Here is a 20,362-nt window from a genome sequence, read left to right on the forward strand (position 1 = left end):
AAGATAATAAAGAAAAAATGTAAACAAGTATAGAACTGCTTATTTCCAGACACAAAGTCTGGAATCTCCTCTTATCATTTTAAGGAATATTTTCGGTTTATGTGTATTTTTTTTTCTTTTTCTTTTAATAAATATGTTGTATTTCCCTCAAGTCTTCAAATACTCTTCAAAATTATGAATTTTAATAGCTGCATTATTATAAATAGATGTGTCACAAGTAATTCAGTCAATCCCCTATTTTTGAGGATTGAAGATATGCTTATACTTAAATACTGACTAACATAGCTGATCATTTCCTAAGAATTACACCCTCCTATAGAATCACTGGATTAAACTGTATCAAATTTTTGAGAACACCAATACATACTGCCAAAGTATATGTCAAAAAGGCTCTATTAATTCACACTCCTACCAACAAGTAGTATGATTGCAAACTCAGATTTTTTTTTTTTACTATCAAATTCCTGATTTGCCAACTGATAGAAAATTTGAAGATTGTCTGAACTTGCTTTTCGTACAGAAAGCCGTTCAAAACCTAAGAACTTTAAACACCCATCCAAAACTGTTTTATCCAGTTGACTTAACTATTCACATACACTAAATATGTATTATCAGATCCAAGAAGAGTAACGGTTGTAATCAGTTCCATCACAGTGTGAAGAGAACTTCACAGTTTGTCAAGAAAAAGACAGTAGCAAGTAAAATATGGCAAACACTTTCTCTCTTTCTCTTTCTCTCTTACCACACGTCAACAGCTCCTGCTTCACACCCGTGACTGGCTGGGCCTGAAGAGACTTAGGATAAACACACCGCGTGTCCCGGACAGTGATGTTTCTCTCCTTTACCCAGCGATGCATCCACAGTATGTTACAATCACACAAAAGATACTCAGTCTGAAACTCTCTGTAACACACAAAATTCAAATTAGTGATTACAGTGAATGTAACAGAATGGCATGTTTGCTTTAGATGCTGGCTTCTGCTTTGACAAGCACACCAGTGCTCACCCTGGGATGCCTGGGGCACAAACCACCCACCGGTTGTGTTCTCCTTGCTAATGAGAGGACAGGAGGAATGGCTGACCCCAGCCCTCCCCCCCTGCTAATCCTGAGACTGACCGCTTCACATCAAAGCTGGTATGCAAACAAAATCTACACATCATCCCTCTTCTATGTAACAGGCTCCTGAATCTCAGGGTCTAGAATAGCAAACCTCCACCTTCTGGGCCTATCAAACTTCTACCCATTCATCAAAAAGCATGGGGACACGAACACATTATGTAATAGGGGGACAAAACATAGATACAACTAACACAGAACCTAACACATGCTGCACAAATAAATCAAAGTGCAAAGAACAAATTTAACATGTGTGTTCCTAGCACGGACCGTGCATCAGCACAGGCTTCATCTCATTAATTCTGGCAAAAAAAAAAAGGAGGTGGGATGAGTGATACACAAAAGAGAAAGTAAATTTTAGAAAACACTACAGAAGGATGACTGGACTGACTTCTAACCCCAAGCACCACTTTCTGGTTGGTTTCCAGCACACGGAGGTAAAAACACTAGCCATTTTTCCCCATTTTTGGATAAAAATACCTCCTGCATTCCTACTGCCCAAGGTCTCAAAAGCCAGATTACTCTCTGTAGTCCTTATTTTCTAAACTTACAGAAATGGTTGACTTGAGCCTACTACATATGCCAAATAGAGATGTTTTCATTCACTAAACAATGGTAATGGCAACAAAAAGAAAGACGAGACAGACTTTGATCCACCGTGGCTCTTCAAGTGGATACATGTGTCCATATCTATAATGGTGAGGAGCCAGACGAATGCCTAAATATTAGCTACATCTCAGTGAAAACTGCTAAACAGTACACCTAGAAAATTAAAGGAGAAGAGCAGAGAAGAGACAGGGAAGGAAAGGTTAAAAAAAAAAAAAAATGGAGAAGACAAGGCACAGTAGGGAAGAAGACAGCATACACCAGATAGCATCTGCAAGAGAAGACATTTTTCCCTGGAAAAATAATCAACCCCATAAATTATACGCAATAAAGATTTGAAAAACATTATATTTAACTGTATCTCCAATAGAAATTAGTATAACTTACAGTTTGAAATATATTATGGTTTAATGTGGAAATACAATTACTGTCAAAAGGAACTCCCATACAATCTCAGTTAATAAAACTGTTTTGGGAGGAAAAAAAAGATCAGCTAATTCTAAAGCTACAGAGAGCTATGTCAGTATGATCTTATGTTGGTTTCGTAAAGCAGGCATTCTACATAAACAATCCTAGAAATTTCAGTAATTAGTTGTGAATTCAGTTTGGGGAAAGGGTTACAAGATAAAAGTAAAACCCTAAAGTATAAAATATTCTTCACAATAGACTTTCATAGGGAAGGATATTTTATACTTTGAGGATTCAACTAGTCAAACAATCTTTTCTAATTTGAAAATAAAGTGAAAGAGAATGAATTGCCCATTTATTTACTCTAAATATAGAGAGAGACAGTATTCTAAGGAGAAAATGGCTGTCCCAGTCTGAAACACATTACTCTGGTTTATAGTATGCTTTTCAATGAGAATTCATGCTCTCAATTGAGAATCTAACTTCTGCAAAATTTCACATTTTCCCCATGAAGTCTCTTAAACCATATAATAACTGTTTTTAATTCTTAAAAAATCAAGATTTATTTTTCAAAACAGGAAAAAAATTTTTTCTTACTTACAATGACCGTAATGAACCAAGATAATCAAAAGTTCCTTGAGATAATGAAGAAAACAAATTCCCTGAAAGGTTTCTGGGAAAGAAAAAAGAAAAAAAAAAAGGAAACAATTTCATATAAAAAATACAATTATGTATCATTTTATACAATTTTCTAAAGTGTCCTGTAATCACTGAATAATGTTATAAAGAATTTATGAAAGTTGTTTTAAATCTTATAAAAAGGAGCAAGTAGTAAATACTTTATCCAAGGCTGAATAACTTTGTTCTCAGCCTATCTCAAGTAATAAAATTAAAGTTATTACTATCACATAGGATTTTCTACCAAATACCAGGCGAATGTAAAAGCTACCTTACCAATAAGGTAGAGCCTTAGTCATGCTCTCATTTTAAGTAAATCAGTCTTCGTGTGTTAACTCCGCATCATGTAAGAAAGCAGAAATTTAAAAACCAGAAAAGGACAAGGACAAGGATGATCTGAATAATTATCAGCAGCAACCCACAGGAAGTGGATAAAAAATGTGAACAGAGTGGAAAGAGTCCAGGGTTTAAGACGGACATAATTCAGTGTGGGCCTTGGGCAAATTACTTAACCTATTTTGTTTCCTCCCCTTGTATCAGATGACTTTAATAAATACCTAACCCTTGCTGAGTTTTGTATGACTTAAACCCAGAATGTCCCATGCTACAATCTGAGTGGTTTGGTAAACCCAGAAGGATTCCGCGCTTGACCATAAGCTCTGGGAGCAGCAGGACTTGTGCGTCTTATTTATCAGGGTACCCCTGGCAGCTAGTAACAAGCTGTGGTACACAGTAGGTGCTCCGTGGTGGTGGCTGACTATTCGGGATGTGGACTCCACTTCAGGAGGTTCTGAATACTACATCAGGAATGAGGGCTCCGGAAAAATGGCAGGAAGGTCAACCCCCACAAGATCTGAAGATCTGTTCTCTGTCTATAGTACTATCAAGAATAGATACAATTTAGACCTAGAATTCTCAAAGGAGATGCCCTGAGACTTGGGAAAAAGCCTGCCTCTCACTGGGGTCTGGACTGAATCCCTCCTGTGTGGACAATCAGGTAGATGGATTCCCTGGTGGGGAGAGGGAACAGAACTGATCCGGGAAAGGTCAGCCATTCCTGTGACATCTGCAGTCGTGTATTCCTGGATGAGAAGACTTAATATGACACAAATGCCAATCCTTCACAAATTAATATACAATGAAATTCAGTAACAAAAAAAAAAAAAAAAAAAAAAAAAAAAGACCTCCCTGGATTGGCTTTTAAATATAATATAAGAATTTTTGATAGAAAAGGCCTGGATAAAAGCGTTCAGATTCTCATAGGAGAGCTGCCTAGCTAGGAATGTAAGCAAGCAAGCAAACAAACAAAAAAGGAGATTTGCCATTAAAAGAATGATGAAAGAGATGCCCTTCTCTTTTTTGGCCTATCAGAAGGGATACTGAATGTGGATTTTGAAAAGGGTATTACAGATGGAAGTGTAAATCATTATTATATTTTTAAAAAGTAACCTAGGGGCACCTGAGTGGCTCAGTGGGTTTAGCATCCCATTCTTGATTTTGGCTCAAGTCATGATGTCACAGTCCTGGGATCGAGCCCCACACAGGGGTCTGCACTGGGTGTGGAGCCTGCTTAGGATTCTCTCCCCCCTCCCTCCCCCACCCGCATATCTGTGCTCTCTCTCTCTCTCCTCTTGAAATTAACTTAAAAAAAAAAGTAACCTACATGCAATTAAAATGAACAACAGTACCTGTATGAAGCTACCCTATGTGGAATTACATGATTACTTGGATCTGTTTAAACCAATGTAGGCAGGAAGGCAAAAGAGATGGGAGGCATAACTAAAACAAGACTGGTTATGAAGTTGCTAAGTGTTAAAACAGGAGGAAGGGTACGTGGAAATTCCTTATATAATTGTCTCTAATTTTGTTTTACAAGCTTGAAAAATTCCTTAATAGTAAGTTGGAAATAAAGCTCTATCCTGTAAATATAGGATTTAAGTATAAACAAAATAAAAGCACCTTACAGGGATCATTAGATTCTAATTATTAGGTAATTTTATTCTAATTATTAGTTATTATTAGTGATTTCCTCTTGGAAATCACAGAGGAAGGAATCACACTGGGGTGAGACATGCCATCCTTCCAGTAAATACCAACACAAACCAATTTTTCCTCCAGCGTTCAAACAGACTGGCTGAACACCAAACAGAGTGACTGGCTTTGGTTTGGGGACCATAAAAACTTACACGTGTTTTAAAACACTACAATCACACTCCAGCTCTGAGAGGCTTACACAGAAAAAGCAAAAGGGAAATGAGAATGACAACAGCACAGCAAAGTCATTGCTCCCCAGTCTATCAGCTCACTGAATGGAACAGCAGGTGACTTATCCATCCATCCCCCACTCCCACCCTTGCATTGTTGTTTCTTAATGTCTTAATTTTTATTTACTTACTTTTTGCTAAACAGATACATCTGAATTCCTATAAGTTAAATATATACATCACCTGTGTATATACAGGGATATTTACCAGGGCCAATGGATTAAAGCAAGGGAAAATGCAATCAAATAGAATCTCCTTCAACAGAAGAACAATTGACTAAATTATAATCAGCTCTACACTAGGGATATTCTGTAACTATTAACAAACAAGGACTACGACAACATGTACCCCCTTGAAAAGAGATTAATGATATATGGGTACTTTTTTTAAGTAAACTGCTGAGTACAGCACACATTTAAAGCCCTATATGCATGCCCGTACATTTGTGGGAGCAACAGAAAATATGAAAATAAGACAGCCACGTAGTGAGTACAGGCGACCTCACAGTGGTATGTCTGAGGTGATGGAAGGAGGCTTAACTTTTCCTTCAGGTCTCTAAATGGTTTTATTACTTAATGACATCACTAACTGTTCAGTTGTATAAAGGAAGTTTTCATAAACACCACTTACCAATTATTTCTGATAGAAAAATATTAAATGTGTAATTCTTAGGAAAAAAAATATCAGATTTAAATTGATTAAAATTCATAAGAAAGAAAAAAGGAGAAAGCTTTTGATTTGCTGATCTCCTAACAATTTCTCTGGAAATTAACCTCCTAAATGAAGGAGAGAGACTTATAATGAAAATATACAATGCAATTCAGAGAAAAAAAAAAAAAAATCTCTGGTTTGGCTTTTAAATATGGTGTCCAGGGTGCATCTGGGTGGCTCAGTTGGTTGACTGTCAGACTTCGGCTCAGGTCATGATCTCACAGCTCGTGAGTTCAAGCCCCAGGTTGGGCTCTGTGCTGACAGCTCAGAGCCTGGAGCCTGCTTCGGATTCTGTGTCTCCCTCTCTCTCTGCCCCTTCCCCAGCTCACGCTGTATCTCTGGCCTTCAAAAATAAATAAGCATTAAAAAATAATTTAAATATAGCATCCATTTTCAGCTCCTCATCTTCGGTTTGCCGGTTATTTCCACTGTTGAGCGGGATAGGGTGGGAACCTCTGGGAAGTTAAGCCCTCACTTCTCTGAGACGGTTCTCCCCAGAAATTCTCCATCAACAAAGGCTGAGATCCACAGACAGAATTAATCAATTTTACCCTCCACATCCATGTCCACTGAAGCCTCAGACTATTTAAAGTTATTTTTGAATTCTTAACCTAAGCCTCTAAAGCCACAGCTTGTTTCAAAACAATGAGAAGCCAGGGCAAGAAGGCTACAGTCTGTGTGCCAAGGTCTCATCCAGCCTCCCTGGCAAGAGGCCTCCATTCCAGCCTCCTTGGCTAAGAAGCCCAGCCAGTCCCAGATGCCAAGTTCCAGGGCAACCCAGAGAGTCCCCTGAAGCAGCAGCAGAGGAAATATCTACAAGAGTGATCCACTGGGGATTCCCTTCTTCTGTATACCTGGTCTTTTGGGGGGGAGACAGATCTTATGTAAGAAATGCACTATGTGCCCCATTGCTAATCAAATTTTTTTTCCACTTGTTACACTAAGAAAATACTATTTTGGGGTGCCTGGGTGGCTCAGCCAGTTAAGCGTCCAACTCTCAGGTCAGGATCTCTTGACAACGCAGAGCCTGCTTAGGGTTGTCTTTCTCTCCTCTCTCTCTCTGCCTCTCCCCAGGCTGGCGTGCTCTCTCTCTCTCTCTCAAAATAAATAAACATTTTTTTTTTAAATATGTTTTTCAGGTGCCTGGGTGGCTCAGTCGTTTAAGTGTCCGACTTTGGCTCAGGTCATGATCTCATAGCTCATGGGTTCAAGTCCAGCATCAGGCTCTATGTCAGGCTCCGTGCTGACAGCTCAGAGCCTAGAGTCTGGAGCATGCTTCGGATTTTGTATCTCCCTCTCTCTGTCCCTCCCCTGTTAGTGCATTCTCTCTCTCTCAAAAATAAACATTAGAAAAAAAAAAATTTTTTTTAAGTATGTTTTTCTTCCCAGGGGGAAACACAAATTGTTTTTAGCCTTCACAACCAGCACACAGGGTGGCTCAGCCTAGAAACAGGGAAATTGCTGTTGCCCATATAGAATACTTGTCCAAAGTTTCTTGATCCACAGCTCTAGACCTAGGTCAACCCAAATTATTATAGGCATCTCCATTACAATGCATTTCTGAACATTAAGAAGCTACCTCAATTGCCAATTTTTCTTAGAACAGTATTTAAAGGATGTTAAGTCAGGTTTACTTCTGTATGTGCCATCAACTGTTGCATTTAAAAAAGCCACAAAGACCTATTACTACATGGGCTACAAAATTATCTCAATCAAATCTCAAAGTAGGAGACCTGGTAGCACTATTCTTCTGTTTGAATAATTCACCTGAATAAATGTCCTGTAAATTCTCACAACAAGTATCAAAGAATTAATTAAAAATCTAAGAGATGTACCCGAGCTTTAAAACTTCAGCTTTTGAGGCAGAGGACAGGACAGGACAGGACAGGACAGGAAAGGAAAGGAAAGGAAAGGAAAGGAAAGGAAAGGAAAGGAAAGGAAAGGAAAGGAAAAAAAGGAAGAAGGAGAGAAAAGGAAAAAAAGGAAGGAAGGAAGGAAGGAAGGAAGGAAGGAAGGAAAGAAAGAAAGAAAGAAAGAAAGAAAGAAAAGGAAAGAAAGAAAGAAATACAAGGAAAGAAAGAAAGAAAGAGAGAGAGAAAGAGAGAAAGAGTGAAGGAAGTACAGGGAAAGAAAGAAAGAAAAAGAAAGAAAGAAAGAAAGAAAGAGAAGGAAATACAGGGAAAGAGAAAGAAAAGAAAGAAAGAAAGAAAGAAAGAGAAAGAAAGAAAAGGAAAGAGAGAAAGAAAGAAAGAAAGAAGAGAGAGACAGAGAGAGAGAAAAAGAGAGAAAGAGAGAGAAAGAAAGAAAGACAGGAAGAAAGAAAGAAAGAAATAAAGAAAGAAAGAAAGAAAGAAAAAGAAAGAAGAGGGAGGGAAAGAAAGAAAGAAAGAAACAAACAAACAAACAGTAAGGAAATAGTAAGGAAAGGCCCTAACATAAAGACTGCCCCTTCTAGTTCTTTTGCCGAAGCTATAAATCCATCTGGAACCCAAGTCAATGAAAACAGTAGACTCCAGACTCTTTTTTGTTACTTGAGTCATAGCTATCCAAAAATATAACAGATTTTTCTCCATAAATGCCTCATTTTGCCAATTCCTGCACAGTCCTCAAAAACCAAAAATACAAAACCCTCAAGAAGAGATAATAAAAGCACTGAAATAAAAGTGCTGTGATACAGCCTCAAAAAAAGAAAAAAATGCAATTGGTTTCATTGATTTCCAGTTGTGAGTAAAGCTGTACACCAAATCAGTCTTCTATTTCAACACAGGAATATTGGCCATATACGTCTCCCCCTAAATTAAAGGGCTCACTGAAAAGTATTATGAGTTTGCTAAGAAACAGGAATCCTCTGTGGTCTTCTAACAGGTGATCCTAAGTCCCCTCCCTTCCTGCTACGGTGAACTCATCTCCCTGGGGAAGCCCCCTAACAGCTTTTTCAAAGTTAACATGAATGAAGTTGAAGAAACATTCCGAAAAGCTACAAAGAGACAGAACCAGACACAGACAACCCTCGTAACTAGACCTTCTACTGTAAATCCCGAATTTCATCCTGCACCCTATTCCCAGATTACTATTCTCTAAAATAGGATTTTATGCCATCTTCCCAGATAAATGTCCTTCAGTGCATTCCTATTGTTAAATCGGATCTAAGCCTCTATCTGCTTCTCATACGCTCCCATATAAAGTTCTATTATAAGGGCGCCTGGGTGGCTCAGTTGGTTAAGCACGTGACTTGGGCTCAGATCATGATCTCACATTCATGGGTTCAAGCCCTGCACTGGGCTCTGTGCAGACAGCTCAGAGCCTGAAGCCTGCTTCAGATTTGGTGTCTCCTTCTCTCTCTGCCCCTCCCCTGCTTGCAGTCTATCTCTGACTCTCAAAAAATAAAATAAAAAAAGCATTAAGAAAAAATTAAAGTTCTATTATTATAGGCCTTACTTCTAGTTATTCCCAAACAGAACCTCTTCTTCATTTTAAAAAATAAAAATTAAAATTAAAAAAAAATGCATTTGAGGGCTTATACAAAGTTCTTCTGCATTTATATCATGTGTAAATTTTGAGATAGATACAGACAATTCAAATTTTAATTCATCTTTGTAATAACCTTGAGGTATATTAACCTATATTAACAGATGAAAAATAATCGAAAAGCTCACAAAAGTTAACTCACCCCAAATCACAAAGTCAGAGGCATCACAATTCAAATGGCTATTTTATTCTTCACGCCAGTGGCCTTCCCCTTGACAATGGCTTTGCTCCTATTTCCACTTTCATGCATCATTTGTTCCGCTTCTTTTCCTTTCTAACTAACCAAATCTTTACAATCTCTGGGCCATCAGCTCACGTTTTACCTCTTCGAGGAAATTTATCCAGACTGGCAAAGCTTCCGACCATCTCTCTCCACACGAACATGTCCTCTGAGGCACATACCACATTGTGTGGCTCTGTGTGTACATGTGTGCGTGCGCACAGTAACAGAGTATTAAGTTCTGAGGACAATATGTCTCCAGGATTGAATTTCCAGCTATCTGCTTCTCCTTCTATAATCCCAACAGTTGCTACTTTACTATTAAACATGTCACGGGTATCTATAAATATCTGAGCAATAGTTCACATGCTTTCTTACATTTTAATAGAAAAGCGTACTTACAGCCTAACCAGATTGGTGAGTCCTCGAAATATGTCTGCATTCAGACATCCTATTCGATTGTTTGTCAGATCCCTAAGGAGAAAGGGGAAAGAAAAAATATCTTCAGTGTGTTCTCTTGGTTAATGAAGATTTCATACATTCAATATTCAGGAACAGCACCCAGGTAACATACAAGATCTTTTCAGCATCTCTGAGAAGTTTACCTACCTCAAGTGAGTTAAGGGTAGCACTGAGAAAAACGAAGTCTTGCTTTCACTTATTTCTGGCACTTACAGACTACATGCTGTCTAATTATAGGTGCCCTCTGTATTTCAAGCATTTACTCCTATAAAATGACTCAAGATAAAACTGGAGTGGTAAAAAGGAGACTCCATCTACCTTACTGTCTGTGATAGAATTCCTTAGATGGCCTACACAGTTCACGACGCTGGAGAAGTTAGGGACAGAGCTCAGTCTCAGCGAACATCTAACAGACAATAAAGGGGCAAATAACCAAAATATTTGAACTTTTATTTCCTCAAGAATACCTGAAACTTACTGCTTTCTAATGTCATTCCTTAAACAGTCAGAAGTTTTGAGTGTATTGAGAAAACGGAATTAGCTCTTACTCCACGGATCTATCATTCAGTCTCTAAGCCAAATTACTTCAGCAATAGCTAGGTAACAGCCTAGTTATTTTTTCCCTTCACTATTAACTAATAGTTACGGTCGAATACTACTTTCTAAATATGTTTTTCTCCTCAGTCCATGAAACGTTTTCCTTTTTATCTACGTAAAATGTTTAGTAGATATTGTTTTCTTCTGCACTGTGTTCTTTCCTCACACCACAGTGAATACAATTTTACATTTTAATCAGATTACATTTAAAAAAATTATTTTTAACATTTATTTTTAATTTTTTTTAATGTTTATTTATTCTTGAGAAATATAGAGACAGAGTGTGAGGGGGACAGGGCAGAGAAAGAGGGAGACACAGAATCTGAAGCAGGCTCTAGGATCTGTGCTACCAGCACAGAGCCCCGTATGGGACTCGAACTCACAAGCCTTAAGATCATGACCTGAGCCAAAGTGGGATGCTTAACTGACTGAGCCACCCAGACACCCCAAGCATTTATTTATTTTTGAGAGAGAGAGAGAGAGACAGAGCACAAGCAGGGGAAGAGCAGATAGAGAGGAGACACAGAATCTGAAGCAGTCTCCAGGCTCCAAGCTGTCAGCACAGAGCCCGATGCGGGGCTCGTACTCACAAACTGCGAGATCATGACTTGAGCCAAAGTCAGATGCTTAAAAGGCAACTGAGCCACCCAGGCACCCCTGGGAAACCGCATTTTAATTGGGAGATAATAATTGACAATTTCTGTAACCTTCAAATAACATAGCATGGCTTTCAGCATTTTTTCCATCACAAGATTTAGTAAACTATATACAAGAAAACCCTAAAACAATGAATCTTAATTTTTATCAGTTCTTAGATTTGGAACCATTCATCCCTTGGATGTTGACAAAAGGGTTTGAACAAGGTTCTAAACCAAACTTCCAGAAATATTTTTAACACATTTTCTTCAATGTCTGTCTTATTCTTTGTAATGGAAAAGTACCTATTCTTTGAGCCACACTCTAAGCTACTCTTTAGAGAAGGAATCTGCACCAGCCGTTTCTAAACTAAAACTGTTGGATTCTCAACCGTATGCTTGGTAACAGCAGAAACTTTATTAGCCAGACTAGAAATTAGAAATGGTAAGGATCTAGCATCTGAACCAGGTACTTACTCGCCAAGTGTCTCCCTTAGATAGTCCAAAAGCTAGCTTAGGTAATCCTGAGGTTCCCTGACTTTACAGCTTTGCCTTCTCTTACAGCAACTTTTGATAAAAGAATCTTAAGCAGTTCAAAACTGAAACTTTATCTGTGCCTGCTGGGCTCCAGGACCCTGCTCCTCACAATGTTAAAGTGAAGTATTTAATCCTGTGGGACTTTTTTTATTCCAGCCGATTTTCCTTTTATTTCTGGGTTTTACTGTTTAAGAAAATTAGGCATCATTTTGTGAATTGTTGCTTAAGCAAGCATTTCTGGGCTCTATTCATTATCTTGTCTCTCTTCTGAGCTTTAACTGGTGTAATTACCACTGATTCTTTGGGAAACAATTTCATTATAGCTATACCTATTTAAAATAGTATTTAGGTATTGATAATGGGTTTCCATTTAGATGGAGAATCAGCCTGAATGTGTTGATAAAGCAAAAGACAAACTGAATGGGTCTGGGTTTTACCTACTTTTGGTAGTTTATTCTTCAGAAAGCCACTTAATCTTCCTGATTCAAATTATCTATAAAATAAAGGCAAAGGCACGGTACACTTACAAAAACACTTTATGTGTGGCTGTCGAGGGAGATGCACAATTGAAATGAATGATTTAGGGCCTCATAAGAAGCAGCGCCTGTATCCATAAGCAACTAGCAAACGTTACTAACACAGAATATGTTTGTTTCTCATTGAGTTTCATACAGGATGCTCTCAGCCAGCAAACCGTATACCGTAAGTTCCATTACAAGTCAGCTGTTTGAAATTAAGAATGTATCTTCTAGTGGGAAGATTATTATAAATGGCAATTACCTTCCTGGGCAAGAACACAAGAGACTACTTAATGTGTAATGCAATAAAGAAATGCTCAGGCAATGCAGGGGGCAATATTAGTAATTAAATGCTACCAATCAAGAAACTTATTTATTTATTTTGGACGGAAGTACTTGAGAAATTATTTGCTAAAGGATAAAGAACTAGACAGAGAATCTAAGATATTCTGCATTATCCTTAAAACAGCCTGATGAAACTGCTTTTTTATTCACAGTCAAGTTCCCTTCAATTCCCATCTCTACATGGAGATATTATTAGCATTTATCTTCCTAAAAAAGAGCTTCCCTCCCAAAAGGCTGGGATCCAGTGGTGTCAATCACAGAGGGAGAGAAGTTGTCTTATCTGGCAGTATGAGGTCACACCCCACCCGCAGAGGGAAAAAAAAGCTGGAGGGAAAGCTATTCTAGAAGTTCCCCAACTTTAGCATCAGAATCGCCAGGAGGGAAAAATAAAACAAAGATGGTTCAGCCTCCGCCCCAATTTCTGATAGGGTGAGTCTAATACCAGCTCTCTCGCTTCCTACTTGAGGACTCCCGTTCCTACACCTGGATTCAAACTGACCCATCCAAACATGGTGTCCGTGTGCACCTGGTAAGAAGCACAAAGAAAGGGCCTCAGTAATAAAACAAGCGTATTAAGCTGCTGCTCCTCTCCCCAGTGACCGGTTTAGAGGTGCCTGCAGCCCTTCAATGGCCAAGTTCCACACCCTCGTCTGGGTCGGAACGGCTGAGTCCTAGAAGCTCTTGGAGCTACACTGTAGCTACTGCTCCAGCTCTCTGTAAGAAGATCCCAAGCCCACATCCAGGCTCCTGGTCGGTGTATATGATTCCACTAGTCTGCCAACCTCTCTAGGGATTCCTGAGTTACCTGTGCATCTCGGAGCTGGGCTCACTGTTGAGCACCCACAACAGACTCCATTTTTGTTTAACGGAACTGATGGTGGTCTCCGTCTCACCACCTGATCCACTGCTGTGCTCAGTTACTACTTTTACTGGGCTGGAAACCTAACTCTACACCTTGATCCTCTGCAACTCTGATGCCCCACGTAATGCCCCTCCCCTCCAATGCTTATCTTCCTTATCCAGAACTCCAGTCTCCATTAACACCACTGACCTACTCCAGAAGGGCCAGTTTTTCTGACTTGTCTTGTTAAAAAGCCTTAACTGGAAAATAATGGAGAGCAAAGTGCACGAGGAAGAAAAGTGATCAGGGGCAAGACCTCCTCCAGACATCCCTGGGCGTCCTGAGTGCACGCATGGCTGATAAAAACAATGAACCACCATCTAGGGCCCTCAACGAAAACCATGGTAATAAAATTTCCTCCTACAGAGTCTGACTGAGATTTTAAACAATTTTACAGAATGAAGAAAGAGAGAATCCTTTAACTCCTACTATGCTTCATCTTCCAGAATTCTGAACACTAAGAAACCCAAGAGAGGAGACTGAGAGGAAGGGTTTCAGAGGATACGTCTTAGACGGAAAAAAAATTTATTTGTAGAAGTAATTTTTTTAAATATGCAAAAGTAGCATGGCCAACTCTTACAACTGGCTCTGACTGTAAAAAGGAACGAGTTTTGAATGAGAGAATGATAGATACCGAACGTCAAAAATATTGGGAGGGAAGGTCACTGCCAGCATTGAAGTCGTGACATGATTCGACTAAGAACAAACAGAGCTGATTTTACTATACAAATAATATGGAAAACAAAGACATAAAAAAAAAAAATGAACAGGCACCCTCAATACCTTAAAAATGTTAAATAATAAAAGAGTATGATAGGGGTGCCTGGCTGGCTCAGCCCGTAGAGGATGCAACTCTTGATCTCAGGGTTGTGAGTTCAAGACCCACATTTGGTATAGAGATTACTTAAAAATTAAATCTTAAAAAAAAATAAAATAAAAGAGTATGATAAAACCAAAAAAAAAAAAAAAAAGAGAGAGAGAGAGAGAGAGAGGGACAGAGGGAGGAATGAAAGCAGGTCTCATCCCCAATATCCTTTGTCCCCACCACTCTGTGCTTAACCGGTTTCTCCTTCGGGCCATCAGAAATACGATGTCAACTCTGTATTCAAAAAGTCCTCCTAGCCCCACACTTTTTTTTAATGTTTATTTTTATTCTGAGAGATAGAGAAAGTGCAGCAGGGGAGGACAGACAAGAGAGGGAGAGGGAGAGAATCCCAAGCAGGCTCTGTGCTGTCAGTGTAGACCGGGCACGATCTCAACCGTGATGAGCCAAAATCAAAGTCAGACCGAACCACCCAGGCACTCCTAGCTCACCCTGTCTGAAGAGATTCAGAGTTCTTTAACGTGGCAGGTCATCAAAAGCCTGACAAACTTAATCCCTCCATGACCAGCCCAACTTCCAAAATTCATCTTTTCCTGCTATATACTTCATGCTCTGGCCAAAGAACTCAACCCCAAGAGACATATTCTCCCACATTGTCCATTCTGCTTAGAACACCCATTTTGTTATTCCTCAGTATGTATTATTCATCCCTCAGGAGCCAGGTCAAATCTGAAGGTCAACTGCTCCTGTGACAGGCCATTCCCCTCCCAGGTGGCCGCTCCTGTCATTGGTGGATTATTATTGCTATAACTTTATCTGTGACAGCTCACATGTGCCTGTGTTAGGGTATATTTTCATTGTCTAGTTGCCCCCAAGAGTCTGTGAGCTCTTCCCAGGAAGTCAGACCATGGTAAGCAGCCAGTACTTAATAATAATTAAGCTCATATGCTCAAATATGAGCTCACGGGGCAGCTGTGAAAACAGCAAAATAAGGGGTGAGGGGAGTTATTTAGCCTCAAAAGTACTAAAAACCTGCTCTGTAGGTTTTGAAATAATAATACACAGATAAAATATACATGCTAATAGTAAGACTTTGAATCATTAATAGAAAGGGGCCTCAACTGATACGGATATACAACAGACGGAGCTTGAATGCAGTTATAACTTAAAATCCTTCCTTCACATATTACATATTATGATCATTGGCAAAGCCAGTAATCATTTTATTAGCATATGAAGGACACAACCATCTCCCATGAAACAAATCAAATTACTGTACAAATTAACCACTTTTTACACGACTTCTATTACTCTTTTCTCCCACCACCCCCCCCCCCCATCACGGTCCTGGCTAGTTAACTAAAAATTGTTAAAAACCCACCTTTTTTAATCATGGTAAAGCTTAAAGTAGGTTAACAGTTACTTTAAAAAGAGGAATTTAAATTCATAGGCAAACAATTCAAATACTTACAATCTTTTTAGCGATGAGAGTCCCCAAAAGGCACCTGGATCTATGCTACTTATAAGATTGTTTCGGAGGTCCCTGTTAGAAATAAAAGTTATTCATATATCAGCACTGCAACAAATAGTTAGGCAAACTACACTTACCTGCTATACAGAAAACAACAATGGGAGGAAATTAACGCCAAAAAGGTTAACCCCAGCAGTAAGGAGTAGAGCCAGAATTCAAATTCAAGAAATCTGGTTCCAAAATCACTTTTTTGGTGAATACAATAAAGGCATATGTCAAAAAAAGATATGTATGTCCTTACTACTATTCAAATTCAAAGTTATGACTAAGCTACAATCCTATACATTATTTCTACAATTTCTTCCTTAGTATGCTATACTTCAGTTATCGAAAGAAATCAGAGATTATATGTGGGAACATAATTAAACTTAATTTTTAAAAACCATTTTCAAAAATACACACTCTAACGTTCATGTCATTTGGTTTTTCAGATTTTTCCCTCCCTGAGCTTCTATGGTTAGGATTCCTGTAAAATAAAAATGTGATAATTCACAATATGTATCTCAAAGCAAAGATCCACCAGCCCCCAAGGCAATGAATGGCAGCTGATGGCATGCACAATTTACTCCCAGGGTCAAGTGCACAGCCACGCCATGCCAGCGCATCGCCACTGGGGGGCCGGTGGTGAACGCCACAGCCACATCCCTCCACCCGAGGGGATCTGAGCCACCTGCTAATAAGGCTGCTGCTCTCCAGTGGGTGCCTGGGCCCAGCTGGGGACTCAAGTTGCCCCCTACAGGTGTTCACACCGACCTCAAAGACAGCTGACAGTCAACTACAGGAGGACTTAGAAAAGCAGAAGAGCAGCCCATTTTTCCTGACCACATTCCTGCCAGTGGCTGGCCCACACTGGAGCTTTGCCAGACCCTCGAGCCAGACTCACTCATAACCTTGCCCACTGAAGTCCCAAGTGGTTTCCAGTCATCTCTCAGGGCACCGGATGTCAGACTAAGGACAGAAACTCTCTGCAACTTCTCCCGCCCTTCCCTTCTTCCTTCTTCCCCTAACAATGGCAACACTGCCCTTTGCACATGTGACACAATTATACGTGGCACAGGGATGCACACAGAGTTAGGGAAACAAGACAGAAATGCAGAGCAACACCAAGATAAAACCTAGCAGGGCAGGTGCCACCTCAAAGGATCCTTCAGTCCCTTACTTACTGGAGATTTAAAAGGCCTTCCTGGAAGTAGATCTTGGACCACTGGTGCCACCTGTTATCATGACACTGAGGTGACAGGTCTCTGGGACCTTTATGACTATTGCTCCATCATGGGATTTTAGCCTGAGCCCAGGCAGTCTATAAATTAGAGGAGAACCTTATGTTTGACTTTTCAAACTGCTCTAACTCAGAAAGCGTGTGACTTCCCTTGCCTGCTTGTGTTTAAGAAAAGACCCCCGAGGAAGTCTTACTGTATGTAGTGAACGCTGAGCCACGGATTTTCTTCCATCCAGTGAAGGAAGGCACATTCAATTTCACTGTCCCATCAGCTAATGAAAACTGGTATCTGGCCTGCTTCATAACATGCTGGGTTTTTTTTTTCCAACAGCTCATTCCAACTATTGCCATATACCAGTTACAAAGCTGGGGTTAGTTTCTGAACACGTTTTCTGGAAATTTCACAAAAACATCCTGATAAGACTGGCCCTATGCACAACATGGTAGTAGTCATTCACTTACTCTAAGCCCGCCATTCTTTTTTTTTTTTTTTTTTTAATGTTTATTTTTGAGAGAGACAGAGTGTAAGCCAGGGAGGGGTAGAGAGAGGGGGAGACAGAATCCAAAGCAGGCTCCAGGCTCTGAGCTGTCAGCACAGAGCCCAATGCGGGGCTCGAACTCACAAGCCGTGAGATCATGACCTGAGCTGAAGTCAGATGCTTAACTGACCGAGCCACCCACTGGCCCCAAAGTCCGCCATTCTTGATACGTCGCTGACACTGGCCTCCCACACTCTCCGTGCTGTTTAATATGGGCTGACAGACACTGACCAGAAACTCTCAGTAACGCTTCTCTGGAAGTGCAGTCTGTGAATTCTGGGAGCAGCATGCTCTCCAGCAAATCCTGTTCTGCCTTTCTTGGGTCTTAACTCCCATTGTAACACATCAGGTACTCTTCTGGAGGAACAGTTTCAATTCTACCCTCCTCCCCAAATCAGAGCCAGGTTTTTCTAACTAAAACTGAACCACCACCACCACCCCAGTAATCCGCAATCTTTTTAATTTATTTTTTTATTTTTTTTTTTAAATCTATTCATTTTAGAGAGACAGAGTGCAAGCAGGAGAGGGGCAGAGAGGGAGGGAGACACAGAATCCAAAGCAGGCTCTGAGCTCTGAGCTGTCAGCACAGAGTATAATGCAGGGCTCGAACTCCTGAACTGTGAGATTACAACCTGAGCTGAAGCCGGATGCTTAACTGACTGAGCCACCCAGGCACCCCTGCAATCCCTTTTTAAAAAATAACTATTACACATAAAATCTATGCTTGGATTACCATTACTAAGTACGAGTATTTCATTAATCAGAGCTCAGACGTTATAGTCCACAAGAAAACTGCTTTGCCAAAGCAGGCAGCTGACCTTTTTGGTTTTTTGCACCATAGCCTCAAAGACATTTTTTTTGTAAATAAAGTAACCCAAAGTATCTGAAAAGGCCAGGTAGCTTCACAAAATGTAATTGGATGATAATAAAAGTTTCAAAAGATATTCAGGTCAATTCACGAATCCTACCCTTTTCTGGAACTTCCAACCAGCTTTTAGGTCCTCTAAACTAGGAGTGAAAAAGAGGTCTTTGGTGCAACGATTTCCACAGAAAATCAGGGAGAGAATAAGTTCCAATTACAAACGCCATGCCCCCACCATCCCTTATCCCCAAACTCCTGCCCAGGGCAGACGGATACTAAGGCAGATTGTGACAGCAGGGTCCAGACCTGTACCTCCCCCCACACGCCTCTCTGCCCTGTGGGCTCTCTCCTGGCTAGCTCCTAAGGGCCACTCCAGGGAAGTCAGAAGTGAAGAGTGTGACTGGCCCGAGAAGAGCTCCTGCCCCATGAGAGAGGCGAGTGGGAGAATCCTCTGCCTCCAGGGGGATGAGGGTGACGTGTGTCCATGCAGCTCCCAGCGTTCCGGGTCCAGGCTCAGTTCCCTGCAACAAAGCTGCTCACAAAGGCACCAGGCGTTGGCTTCCTCCCTTCCCTCCCTAATTTGTGAGCTTTCTGGGACCACCTCTCAAATAAACCACCTGAACTCAAACTTCATCTCAGGACCAGCTTCTGGAGAAACTCAGGTTAAGATACTGGCCCAACGGGAGCACCAGGGAGGCTGAGTCAGTTAAGTGTCTGACTTGATCTCAGCTCAGATTACGATCTCACGGTTTGTGGGTTCGAGTCCCCCATCGGGCTCTGTGCTGATGACACGGAGCTTGCTTGGGATCTGTGTCTCCCTCTCCCTCTCTGCCCCTCCCCAGCTTGTGCTCTTTCTCTCTCTCTCTCTGAAAATAAATTAATTGACTTAAAAAAAAAAAAAAAAGATACTGGCCCAGTAATGTGAAACCCACCAGTACTCGGCCAAGTGTTAACATCAGTGCAGAAACCTAAGGAGACACTCTACCCATCTGCTCCATTTTGAGGGCACACAGCAGAAAAGGAAAGACTTAGTCATTCAAAAATTCAAAAACTTAAGTTAAAAGAAAAAAATAAAATTCATTCCTAAGGAAAAAGGAATTCAAAACCTTTGGAGTAGATGGAGGTGAGAAAGGAGAGCTAGCATGAAAGGTCCCGGAATTTAACAATGAGAACTCAAACTATGACTGCTATCAATCATTTAATGTTTAGTCATTGTGCTAAACATTTTTTTGGTTTTTGGTTTTTTGGGGTTTTTTTAGTTTTGGTTTTTTGGGTTTGTTTGTTTGTTTGTTTGTTTTGCTGCCTTCTCCCTTGCTCTTCTCACAGACCTACTTCTTTCACACACCATATAGGACGGACAGTGCCCCAGAGCCCCCAATACCACCCTTCCAGGTATGGCACTTGATCAACCTCCATCCAGATTCTTCAAACACTGTGGTCTCAGTAAATGGTATGATTACATGACCCTGGTCCAACTAAACCTAGGGCCTGGGGTAGGGAGGAAGAGACAGACGGGGATTGGGAATGGCCATTTCCAGTGGTTTGATTAGAGGTCAAGAGGTAACCTTAGAGCCCTCTTGCTTCTATGATATAAGAGCCTGGCTAGGGGGTGCCTGGCTGACTCAGTCAACAGAGCACACAACTCTTGATCTCAGTGTCATAAGTTCAAGCCCCATTTGGGCATTGAGACTATTTAAAAAAAAAAAAAAAAAAAAAGTAAATAAGAGCCTGTCTAATGAAGCCAAAAGATAGGAAAAGAGAATTAATGCTGAGCCCCTGGATCCAGTTAAGCCTGAAGTCCAGCTCTAACTCTCTGGGCTCCTCAGTTACACAAGTCACTAATTTCAGCAAGTTGTTGTCT

At 40.4% G+C, this 20,362-nt stretch overlaps 1 protein-coding gene across 1 annotated transcript in view; it reads right to left on the reverse strand.

The window, feature by feature from the left end:
• Window positions 1-20,362, reverse strand: part of ADGRA3 (adhesion G protein-coupled receptor A3) — a 134,894-nt gene that overhangs the window by 70,662 nt on the left and 43,870 nt on the right. The window contains exons 3-6 of the mRNA XM_060655336.3: window positions 15,822-15,893; window positions 9,935-10,006; window positions 2,733-2,804; window positions 743-903 (exon numbers count right to left, since the gene is read on the reverse strand). Of these exons, the coding sequence (XP_060511319.2) occupies window positions 743-903; window positions 2,733-2,804; window positions 9,935-10,006; window positions 15,822-15,893 (377 nt within the window). The remainder of the gene's footprint in view (window positions 1-742; window positions 904-2,732; window positions 2,805-9,934; window positions 10,007-15,821; window positions 15,894-20,362) is intronic.

This window comes from Panthera onca, chromosome B1, assembly GCF_046562875.1.
Source record: "Panthera onca isolate mPanOnc1 chromosome B1, mPanOnc1 haplotype 2, whole genome shotgun sequence".
Classification (NCBI taxonomy): Eukaryota; Metazoa; Chordata; class Mammalia; order Carnivora; family Felidae; genus Panthera; species Panthera onca.